The sequence below is a fragment of the Jatropha curcas genome, chromosome 8, assembly GCF_041381405.1.
Source record: "Jatropha curcas cultivar XTBG-Jc1 chromosome 8, XTBG_Jcur_1.0, whole genome shotgun sequence".
Lineage (NCBI taxonomy): Eukaryota > Viridiplantae > Streptophyta > Magnoliopsida > Malpighiales > Euphorbiaceae > Jatropha > Jatropha curcas.
In genome coordinates, this window is record NC_143158.1 from 175,866 (window position 1) to 188,015 (window position 12,150).

At 34.7% G+C, this 12,150-nt stretch overlaps 3 protein-coding genes across 3 annotated transcripts; 2 read left to right on the forward strand and 1 right to left on the reverse strand.

The window, feature by feature from the left end:
* Positions 1-347: 347 nt before the first annotated feature.
* On the forward strand, positions 348-3,597 carry LOC105637464 (selenium binding protein). Its single transcript, XM_012220928.4, has 4 exons — positions 348-762; positions 1,863-1,959; positions 2,421-2,480; positions 3,180-3,597. The coding sequence occupies exons 1-4, from the start codon at positions 458-460 to the stop codon at positions 3,258-3,260; spliced, it is 543 nt and encodes a 180-aa protein (XP_012076318.1). The 5' UTR covers positions 348-457; the 3' UTR covers positions 3,261-3,597.
* A 121-nt stretch (positions 3,598-3,718) lies between these two features.
* LOC105637465 (fasciclin-like arabinogalactan protein 14) lies at positions 3,719-5,115 on the reverse strand. The gene has a single exon (XM_012220929.4). It carries the CDS (start codon positions 4,879-4,881, stop codon positions 3,982-3,984), a length of 900 nt encoding a protein of 299 aa, XP_012076319.1. The 5' UTR covers positions 4,882-5,115; the 3' UTR covers positions 3,719-3,981.
* A 2,905-nt stretch (positions 5,116-8,020) lies between these two features.
* LOC105637466 (flowering-promoting factor 1-like protein 2) lies at positions 8,021-8,967 on the forward strand. The gene has a single exon (XM_012220930.4). It carries the CDS (start codon positions 8,373-8,375, stop codon positions 8,700-8,702), a length of 330 nt encoding a protein of 109 aa, XP_012076320.1. The 5' UTR covers positions 8,021-8,372; the 3' UTR covers positions 8,703-8,967.
* Positions 8,968-12,150: the final 3,183 nt, after the last annotated feature.

The window sequence follows — 12,150 nt, forward strand, 5'->3', positions numbered from 1 at the left end:
TTTAGATTGGACTTGTGACAAACGCCATTAACACATGATGACATGAATTATTGTTGTCCGAAAACGTTTTATGCTTTGGTTGACCCACTAATGAAAAGTCCATCCAAATAGCCGGTATAATAATAAATTAGAAGAATTAATAACCAGTCTCGCACATACTTCAACCTTAGCTAATGATTTTCAACGTGGCACGATCCTTGCCTTTTAATCTGTCATCCACGTCGCTTCAATACCGTATAGTCACATCCCATCACTTATCAAATAAACCCAATTCAATCTGACCCGTTGATTTGAAATCCACCAAATTAAAAGCGCGGGAAATCGAATACGATGCTTGTCACGTACAAGAGCACTGTCTGTCCCTATTCTCTCACACGCACGAGCATAGTTGCATAACATACGCGCATAGGGAGAAGGCTGGAAAAAGGATAATCTGTACGGACATCCCCCACTTTCCATGGCGCCTAGGAAGCGAAAGGCCGGGGGAGAAGCTGAGCAGGCCGTGAAGCCCATTGCGGTGACGTCGACGAGGGTGACTCGGAGCTCGAGTCGGCGAGCCAACTCGAACTCACCCGTACCACCAGCCGAGTTGCCCAAGGCGAAAAAGGGAAAAGCAGCTAAGAAGGAGAAGTCAAAGCCGGAAGAGAAAGAGGAGACAGAGACCGAGACCGAGACCGAGACCGAGACAAAGACAGAGAACGTAGAAGAGAAAGACAAGACTACTGCCGATGGGACTGGGAAGACCATCGTGATTGAACACTGGTGAGCGTTTTTCTCTTTGTTCTGTCTGGTTTATTAGAAACTAATGAAGATAGAGGGAAGTCATAATTAACTGTCTGTGGTTTCGATTTCGGGTAAAAGAAAAGTCGAAACTTCGATAAAGTAAGTTACAGTGGACTTAGGGTTTAAAACGGTAAGATGCAGCACATTTTCTTGTCTCATTTCTGTTGTTGCCAAAATGGAGGAGAGGGGAAGAAAGTGGAAGGAGTATCCCCTAGGTAATCTTTTATTTTATTTCTTAGACTTTGAAATGCCTAACGAACCAGGTGGCTGTATTAGGTTTGGCGGATTTTTTTTTTTTTTTTTCTGTTTCTTAGGGTAAAAGGGTTTGTGATTTAGTGCCTTTGGTTACTTACAGGTTTGAGCATGGACTTGCTAAAAAGGGAAAACTGACGATTTTTTTTCGTCACTTAAATCATGTTCAGCTCTTTAGATAAGTTTTGGAGAAAAGGAGAATGTTGTTGGGATATTTACAATCCTTGTAATTTATAATTGAAAGAAACGAGAAGAGAAAATTTGCAGGAAGGGGATAGTTAGTATAGATGATCTTGGGTCATGTGGTGGAACAAATAGTGGGTAGAAAAAAATGTTGGGAGGAGATCGAGTAACTATTTTCTTTTATTGCTTTTTTGTCTGTAGACAAAAAGGATTGGTCTCTTTGTTCTCGTTGTGTTTGATATTGGTCGTAGAAGCATGACTTTGTCTATCCTAAACGCTATAGATTATCAAACCTGTTACTACTTTTGAAGTCCCTATTTACTGTTTTGGACAGTGCTACATCAATTTCACCTCATGATGATACAATAGTTCTGGAAGACAAAGGGTACTTATTGGTTTGCACACAATGATTGGCTTGCAGTGTTGACAAGACTGAGTGAATGTGGTTGAAAGTTTTGACTTGCTTGGATTTGGTTTCATGGGATAGAGTCTGTTATATACAATATAGCTAACTGTAGAGATAAGTAGGTCCATTGTTAGTCAAACTGTGTGTCTGGTTTTTGCTACATGCACCTGACTTTTTTGCGAAGATGAAAACAAATTCCATTATCTGTAATATCTAATTAATTTGCTGCTTATTACAGCAAACAATGCAACTCATTCAAGACAAGGGCTACGCAGGTGAAAACTGGTTTGGAGGATGCTGTTCCTGGTATCAATGTGCTACTTAATCCCGAGAAGGTATATTTGTTAATATTTCCACCTTTGCTTGCAAGTTGAAGCACCGTTAACAATTGAATCTGTTTTTTAGCTGTTTGTTCTTTGTATAAAGCCAAGGTCGCATGGACTTTCAATAATGCAATGGTTCTCTGTGCATAACTGAATTTCATAGGAGTGTCTTACCTCCTTCTCTTCAGATTATTTTATTTTATAGAAGTTTTTTTATTTCCTTTCAGAAGTTTGTTTCTGCTGAATGATCATGTTTGCTTCAGTTAAAGAACTACTAGTGATCATGTTTATGGTGTTAGAAACCTTCTGATTCATTTCTTTCATTTTTGGCTAGTTATGGATTTGTATGAATTCTTCAAGATGTACCAAGTGTATGGAAATATCTGCATATTATCATATTAGGTGCACATTACTTTTGAGCTTTTCTACAGACATTTCTGTTCAATTGATGTTTTTTTTTTCCTTTTTGACAGCCTAGAAGAGGTTGCTTTGAAATACGGAGGGAAGGTGGAGAGAAGTTCATCAGTCTTCTGGTAAAATTTACAATAAAAAATAACTCTGTTAGGTGCCCTGCCAATAATATTAGACTGCAATACCATCTTGTGCCATTAAGGATGGAGAATTTGCAATTTTATCATGCTGCTATAATGACATTGCCAATTGATTGTTTTGGGATGCATATGAAATTAGGATTGTGGTTGGGGTTTTACCTGTGAAGTCTGTGTAGCATATTGTTAGCCTTTTGGCCTTGGCAAATTAAAACATTCCCTTGATCTTCTTGTTAGAAGTAGCAATGTTTTCTTATTTTGATCGGCTGTTCACTGTTATATCAATGTCGATCTCTTCATCTCAAAAAAAAAAAAAAAAAAAGTAAAATAAAATAAAATAAAATCCATCAATGATGTTAGATTCTCAAAGTCTTGCTTCTCTGCAGTATGACCTCTTTGAACCCTTTTTTTTTTTTTTTTTTAACTAGGTCAGTTGATAGGATTAGAATTTTACCTCGTCTATTTACAATATCGAGGTGCAGGACACTAGACGTTAATTTCCTTCCAAATGAGAAGCATGTTGCTGTATTGTTCTTTAGAATTATGTAGTTAGTTTTAAGTTTTGGTCCGAGAGAATTGGCAATTTAGTATCTGAGAGGTTTTCTAACTAAATATTGCCAAAATTCCTTTATGTTTCCTAGTCTAGTCTCAAATTTGCATCAAATTTTGACGTTTGCATTGCAGGACATGAAACGACCATTTAAACCAATGAAGGATCTTGATATGGAGGAAGTCATCGCAGATATAATTAGCAAGATAAAATGATAAGCCAATGTTTGTGGATGTATTTTGGTTGCAGAGCAGTGTTTTGTGAAGTTGGAAGTTAACCAAGCTAACATGATCCAGAATTGGAAACGTCTTTTTTAACTCTTTTTTGTTGATTTTCCTTTGATGTTTGTATTTGTTGTCTGGTGTATTGTGTAGGTCATTATTCCTATTAACAAATCATTTTGGATATTTTTTTGATAAGCATTATGATTAGCTAACGCATGCAAAGCCCATAATGTTGTTATTAAGTGCAGAATGATATATTTGTTTGTTTCCTATTGTTATTTGGTTTGCGAAACAGATTTATGAGAGAAGTGATCAGGTTGTTCGTTCATATTTGATCATTCTCATTTAATAATGTAGTCTTTAATGCCACTATTTTAATGAATGACTAAATAGTTTAAATTTTGGGGATTAATCTGGATTTTTACTAAACAAGAGGGATGGAGTTGTGATTATGCCTAAACTGAAACTTTTTACTGATGAATTTCGTACCCATTAATTGGGCAAAATCAATGAGAATTCATTTCAGACGAAAGAAAAACGAATGCCACGAACTGGGCTCGCAGCTTCGATTCTACTAATAATACATATATAGCGAGTGGGTGACATCCGTATAATATAATTGAAATAGAAAAACTAGTTATTTTTCATTTCTTTTCTTTTTTTCCCTTTTCCTTATCCCGTTCCTTTTCAGTCGTCTCAAAGTTGAGTAAGCTTAGAAAACCATGATGCAGGCCGCCAACCCCGTGACCGCTGCAGCGCCACTCATATTGGTAAGTGATGAGCCAGATTGCTGATCAGGTGCCTCAGCCTGTGTTTCACCTTCAGCTAGTGGTGAGTCGGGCTCCGGTGGAGAGCTGACGGGTCCATCAGATTCTGGTGCATAGGAGCTGATTGGTCCATCGGATTCTGGTGCATACGAGCTGACCGGCCCATCCGATTCTGGTCCATCAGCAGCAGGAGTAGGCGCCTCGGTTGGTGCTCCGGTGGCTACATCATCATCGGCTGCCGGTGCAGGAGATTCAGCCGGTGTTGGAGCAGGAAGTGGTGCCTTCTTATGAGAACCTTCAGGTGGCGGAGTAGACTTGCTCTCAATTCCTGGAGCCTCAATAACACCACTTACTTTGAGTACTGAAATATTATAAGGCTGTGAAGCAACAACCCCTTTCAGAGATACAGTGAGTGGAGCACCCTTAGCGGCAGGCCCAAACATGATTCCTTTAGGAGTCCTGGTGACATTCAAGAAACCTTGTTGATCAACTGCAACGCCTGTAGTCTGGTACAATGTGGTAAGGATATTGCTCTTTTCCTGAAGCTTGCTCAGCTTTGTCTCGTCATAGTAATCAAGAATCACATGAGCGCCTAACACTCTCTTCGTCACATCCAGTGGTTTGCCTGAGAGATCACGGATGGCTCTGTTAGCGACGGCCAGGACGGTGATCGTTTGGCGGCTGTTGATTTGCTGGGCGAGGCCTGTTTGTGAGAGGAGTCTATTGAAGGTACTAAATTCAGGGTAATTTGAAAGGAGCCTTGTGATATTGAAGGCCATGGAGGTTGAAGAAAAGACGGTGAAAAGAACAAGGAATAAGAGAAAAGAAGAGGTCTTGGAATCCATTTTTGGTGATTCCAAATGCCTCTTCGTTATTGGGATGCCCCTGCCACTGATTCATACAGCAGAGTGGAGGCCTTCTTAAACATGTTGGGATTTCGCCAGAAATGGGATGTTCATAAAACTCGCGGCTGAGAGTGAATTTCTGTGCCTGTTCGCCTGGCGATTTTGCATGGATGGATGTATTTTGAATCTGTTAAGTCTGTTTTGATTATAGCCCACTTAGAGGAAGGTGTGATGTTCCAACTCAAGTTAGGCCTCAGCCCAATCAACTCAACCCACGTGGGGCTTTACATTTTGATTAGTGAAACTGTAGGCTCGAGATTCAAAAGTTGTTTAGAGCTTGAGGCCATTTTTTGCGTGTTAAATCTTGTATTTCACCCAAAGTTTTCTATTATTTGTAATTTGACCCTAAATGAAGCATTTATCTACCGAGCATCCCAGTTTCCATCTTTAGTACCAATTGTACCTCTAAAATCAAATTAGGGTAACTTAAGAATCAAATAGTTAGTTTAACTATAATTTAAGGATCAATTTCTCAATTAATTTATAATTAAAAAGAAGTTATTATGGATAGAGTGACCAACGTAATAATAAAATCACAAGTTGCGAATTTTATAGCTAGTTTTTGAAAATAGAAATTCTAACGTGTTAATTTGACTATAATTTTAGTATTAATTTATTCTTTTTTTTTCAAAATATTTTAGTCCAATTTAGTAAATTTGAAGTTTTGGATTCCATAGAAATGCAATTTTTTTTCTTTTGATGAAAGGCCATATAAATGTTTTTTTTTTTTTGAAACTAGATGTACTATTTTAATGAAAAGGTATTGAAAATTGAATCTTTGCCCTAAAAAATCACACATCAAGTCTGCTGATTCGTATCTTTTGAACAAATTATATATTTAATAATTGCATAATTAGTGCCACCTTTTTAATGGTGTAAGGTGAACGACATCTATGAAGAGACATTTAATAGATAATTAAGACTTTTTATTATGTGGTTTGTGATTATTCCTAAATTAAAATAATAAAAGATTGGGAAAAAAAATAACTTGAAAGAGATGTTTGATGAAATTCATATTCTGAATGCATAAGGTATTTATTCTTCTTGAATGGGAATATAAACATACATCAAATAACCAGATTGCTTGTGTTAACAAACCATTAATTAAAAATTACCTCCTTAAGTCTAATTATAATATTTTTGATTACCTTCCTTGGAGCTTTTGCAATATTCTCCTCAAGAGATAGATAGGAGCTTTGTTGCTAATTCTAGTTGTACCTAATCTAATGCACTTTATTAACTTTAATCTTATTCCCTTAATCTTTAATTACTTTATTAGACTGATATATATATATATATATATATATATATATATATGTTAATTGAGTGATTAGAATGTTAATGAGTACATATGCTGTCTGCTTTAATTAATGCTATCCTTCTGTATAATTCCATTCAGATTACTTAATTATTTTTGTTAAGTTAGTATATAAAATGGGCAGATATGCCGCCACAGCAATGATCTCTCTTTCTATAAGTTGAAATTCTTAGTTTGATACATGAAGCCTAATAAACAATCCCTTTGAGAAAATGAAAATGAAAAAGAAAAAGAAAGAGAAAGAAAAAAAAACATTTATATGGCAAAAGAAAACCTTGGGAGCTAAGAATGCAGCTCGTGAGAAATCAACTTTTGGTGATTCGGAAAAAAAGAGATAAAAACCAAGTCTTTCTGATAAGGTTTGTTGGGGTTTGATCGAAACGTCCCCACCACAGAAAGCAAATCCAAAAATATACAAAGACATTGGAAATTCCTGTTCATCTCAATTTGTCCTCCAAAATTCAAACAAACATATGATTGCTATTATCATACTTTCCATTCTTTATGGGATTAAAAAATTAATATTGATGCAACTATCAATCATCAGATCTGCATTAATGGAGAGTATTTTCTGTTTCAATTACTCATTTTTCATTTTAAACATTCTTCATTTTCATTACATGGGAATTAAAAATACTAGCAACGGTTTCAGAAAAAGTTAAATTTCTAAAAATTGACCGAATAAAAAACGTTTCAGACTTGATGTTGTGAGTGTATGTCATTAGGATATTATGGTATGGTTAAAGAGGAACAGCAGAAGCAAAGTTGGACCACACGCTGACTTAACATTGCAATTAGTTCCATCCTTTCCTACTTTTAAATTGCAATTAATTCTGATTATTGTTCTTAAGCAAGGTGAATTAAAGAAGTAATGGAAAGGAGGAAAAATCGATGGAAGAATGATAGATTTGACAGGACATGTGTCAAACGGTCCTCGGTTGGTGGACCATGAGAGGCCATGTGATCTCATGTGGGCAACTTACAAATTTTTAAACAAACAAATTTTAACACGATAACTCAAATCTGGTGCTGTGGTCCTCAGAAGTAGGAGCTGTACTATAAACGTGACGTTTCTTTTCATTCGTAACAAAGAATTGACTACATTATCTCAAACAGGAATGAAATGGATTGAGTGGATTAGTACCTTACCTTGTTCAAACATTATTATTATTGTTTCATTTGATGTTCATCCCACACTTAATAATTGGTTGATTTCAATTTTATCTAATAATTAGAGGTTTCAATTCAACCATGCATGCATGCATGTGTGGCTACCTCTAATCAATTGCATTTGTATATAAACACTCGGCATCTCTCTAAATTCATAATTTAAAGCGTCAATCAGGAGTGATCTGGTTGATCTTAGAAGAGAGAGATTTCATGTTATATGGAACACTCATTCTCTTAAATTAATTAGAATCTAAGGTTTTTTTTAGTTAGTCGAATTGAGCGTATACAAAAAAGAAATACGGATATTGAACAAGACAGTGTTTGGTTTGTTCTGGAATTAGGAACCACAAACGTAGATTAGAAAAGAAAAGAAGCAGGAAATGCCCCTTTCAGTTGCCTAACCCACCAACAAATCCAAAATAAAAGAGAAAACAAAAAACAAATCTGCCACTCTCTTCACGTGGACTGCTCGTGGTGCGACCTCTTTATTTCGATTGACTTTTGGAAATTATTATTATTATTTTTGCATGCTCTCATCATCGTCATCATCAACCGTGTCCCAAAGATTCTGTATTCGAAAGCTTTTAATAATAAGCGAAAGCTTTCGCAATATCAAAGATTCTCCTAAACCAATCCCACGGATGGTACGTGTGCCCTAAATCACACCCTATGAGCATCCCTGTACCCTTTTATTTAAACCCATTTGGACCCACTGCATCTAGATTCTGTTCCTATACCCAAGCAAACATCCCTATAATTAAACCTCCTTTAAACCCCCACTTCTCTCCTTTTCCTTTTGAGTGATTAGTATTTTCCTCTTGTTTTTTTTTCCGCCCTTATCGCACCCTCTTACTATATATATAGACCCCCTCCCAGCCCTCTTCTTCATCACTCAACAAGCAAACCCCAAGAACCCTAAAAAAGAATTAAAACACATAGAACAATGTCTGGAGTTTGGGTATTCAAAAATGGCGTCATTCGTCTAGTGGAGAATCCTGGAGCAGAAACTAGCTCTCATGGTAGCTCCAGGAGAAAGGTATTGGTGCACTTGCCCACTGGCCAAGTAATCACTTCATACTCTTCTCTTGAGCAAATATTGACAGATTTAGGTTGGGAGAGGTATTACGGGGGAGACCCAGATCTCTTCCAATTCCACAAGCACTCTTCCATTGACCTAATCTCTCTTCCAAGGGATTTCTCTAAGTTCAACTCTGTCTACATGTACGATATTGTCATTAAAAACCCAAATATCTTCCACGTCAGGGATATGTAATTCTTTTTCTTTTTATGAATAGCCTCCTCTCCTCTCTTCCTTCCATAGGGTATAGTTAGTTTGTTTTTGATTGCTTGGGTCTCTTTCGTCTTATATATATATATGTATTCTATATGTTGTGTTTCTGGGTTCAGTTCTTTAAATTTCCTCGTTCACTGTAAAAAACAATAATAAAAGTGGAAGCTGCAGGCTGTTGCGTGTTTGTGTTTTTTTATAATTGTAATTTGTTCAACTTCAAGTTATTGAATTGGTTTTATGTTCTTCAGATCAGCTTATATATATATATATATATATATATATATATATATATATATATATGCGTGTGTTGGATTTCTTTGTTTTCAAAAGTAGCCATGACAGGGCTTTAATCATGGATGGCGACCTGAAAGGAAAGAGAAAGAAATGAACCAATAACACTTACACAGAAGCGTTCTCTTGTCGCCTTCAGATGAATTGTTGTCAGCTTGTAAGAGAAGGTGATGGCGTCGCGTTATTTAATTGGTCATCATCGTCCATGAGCGATCCAAACCGGATAATTTATACCTTTACGGCTATGGCCCCATCCAATTTGATGACATCTCCCTTGCTAACTTACAAATTTTGCTTTTGTCTTTTTGTTCCCATGATTAATTTACAAGGTATATATAATTATATACTATTATATATATATAAACAAGATAGATCCAAACTAAAAGATTAGTATTATCAATTCCACATTTTAATTATTAATTACTCCACAAGTTTTTTAGCTATTAAAAATCCCATCAACATAGTAGAAATTTAAAAAGAAAAATCGAATTCCCCAAAAAAATGAAAAATGAAGGAAAATATACTTTTTCCTTCAGTATAAATTAACTTTATAAAATTTTTTTAATGCTTATATTATGATTTCAATTATATGGAATGCCTACATATAACTAAATGAAATTCTATTATTTATATATATGTATGAAAATGGACTTTATATAAAGCTTTGTTTACATACATTGATTGAGAGATTGCATAAATCTTTAACCTAGGATTTGAAATATATGGGCATAAGATATGTTTTAGTAGCTACTAGCTGTTTTAATAGTGTTTAGCTGATAGTTGTTGAGTAGTATTTCATAAAATATTAAAAGCTAAATATTAAATGGATTAAATTTTTATAAAACGTTACTTTAACCTCTAAAAACTAATTCAAACAATATGTTACAAAACGCTATAAAAACTAAAAATTACTTAAAAAATTATTACCGACACAGTTATAGTTTGTGCTAAATTGCTATTTTTAGTGGTGGATTCAGATTATAAAACGAGGGAGGTAAATTCCCCTCTTTCGTTTTCTTTTTAAATTATATATATGTGCTTTTTTTTCCTATTTTATTAATAAAAAGGGATAGACTTATCTAGACCGGACATGACTTCTAAACGATCAATGAAAATAAAAATTTATGTTGAAATAAGATATTTCTGACTATACATTAGGGGAAAAAAAGAATAAAATAGAAATGATTTTTTAAAATTTTTATGTTTATTAATTTGATTAATAGGTGAGATTATGCAACCGGTGTCTCCAAGTATTTTCCAATTAAAAAAAAAAAAAAAAGACCGAAGGGGCGAAGTAGCACTACAGAAAGCAAGGTAAAATGGTAATGAGTAATTAACCAATGGAAAAATCTCTAATCCAATAAGACAAAGTATTGTGCCAATAAAAAATGTGAGAATCTATTATTTTTTATTTATTTTTTTTATTTTAGCGGATTATCCATCCAATCATCACCTCTATTTAAGCCACACTTTGAACTTTTTCATGCCGTAGGCTTTTCATTCCCAAAAGGTCCCCCCACGAAGCTAGGGCCGATGGGCCTTCACGTGAACTGGATTGAGCTTCTTCCTTACAGACCAAGTCTACATTGCCACGTGTCCAAATGGGTATTGCTTGTGATGGCTCACGTGACATATCCTGTGTGTTGTTTCCTGTTGATTTCAGATACCCCCACCTACATTTTAGACATGTGACCACAATCGCTAATAGAGCGCAGCTCGCAAGTACTCTACACATTATCCAACCGGTGTTAATTATTTTGACATTTATTGGTGTTTTCAATATAATGAATTATTTTGAGAGTTGATAGTTGTTTAAATAATTTTAGTATTTGAATAATTTTTTATAAAATATTAAAATTTAAATGTTATATGAGTTAATTTTTTATAAAATATTATTTTAATTTTTAAAAATTAATTCAAACATTGTGTTAATAAATATTATAAAAAAATAATTTTTAGTGTTTTGACAGGTTAAAATGTTAAAAATAAAAAAAATTATTGGTAATAAAAATAAATTTGAACTGTAAAATAGGAATTGCAGATATTGCGAGCTTCAATTATAAAAACATTAAAAATAAAAGTAAAAAAATGCTTGTGAAAATAAAAATTGAAAAGAACAAAGTATAGACAATGATTTGAAATTGTAAAGAAATTGTGAGTTTGTCTCTTTGATTGATTTGTTGTCCATCTTTTTAGAAAATTCTAGATAGTTGACTAATCCCACTTGCTGGGTCTTCTATTTATCTTTAACAATTATTTTATAATTTTTAATTATTTAATTTAAATATGGGGTTTACACATTTAGATAATTAAAATAAATTCTAAATTAGAAAAAAAATCACTAAATAAGTTGAACAATAATTAAGTTGAGGCTATGGATGGGCCGGACAACTAATCGAACGTAATGGATACCAAATTGGCCCATCAAGCATTAAACAGACAAATTGCGCCGGAAGCAGCCGTATATAAACTGATTTTACGCTGGCCATCGGCCCATCACAACCTCAACGCCGTCCATCAGTTTCCTTATCAAAAGTAGCTTTTCAGTGAATGACAGAGCGCAGACCCCCCCGCAAGAATCTGGTGGCCGGCATGGAATCACATGCTGAACAGTTCGAGGAGATAAATACGAGATTTTCACTAATTAATTATATTTACTGGGTCCGCATTTAACAGTAAACTCATTGAGCAACAGAAAATCGTACATGGAAATGAAATATTTTAGTATAAATTACGAGCAGGAAGATGGACTGCGACTGGTAGCTAAGCTAATATCTTCAATCAAAATATATCAAGTGGGCCGACAAGATTAAATTTAGGTCTTCGAGTGATTTATATTGATCTGCATAAAACATATGGGACCAGAAACATGTAACCTCATTACTAGCATTCATTGTGGCAACAGCAGCAATCACAGCGTAAACTGACCTATTTCCCATATTTCAGGCCCAATGTGCCGAGAGGAAAGGAAGATAGATGTTAGAACGCTAAGCATGTAATCATGGTTTTAAGATTCTTTCGAGGAACAAAAGCAAATATTAGTAACTCTAACTTTGATACTTAAAATTTAATGATGGATTTGAGTTTGAAAGATAGATTAATACTTTAGCACATGCCACATACTTAAAAAAAAAAAAAT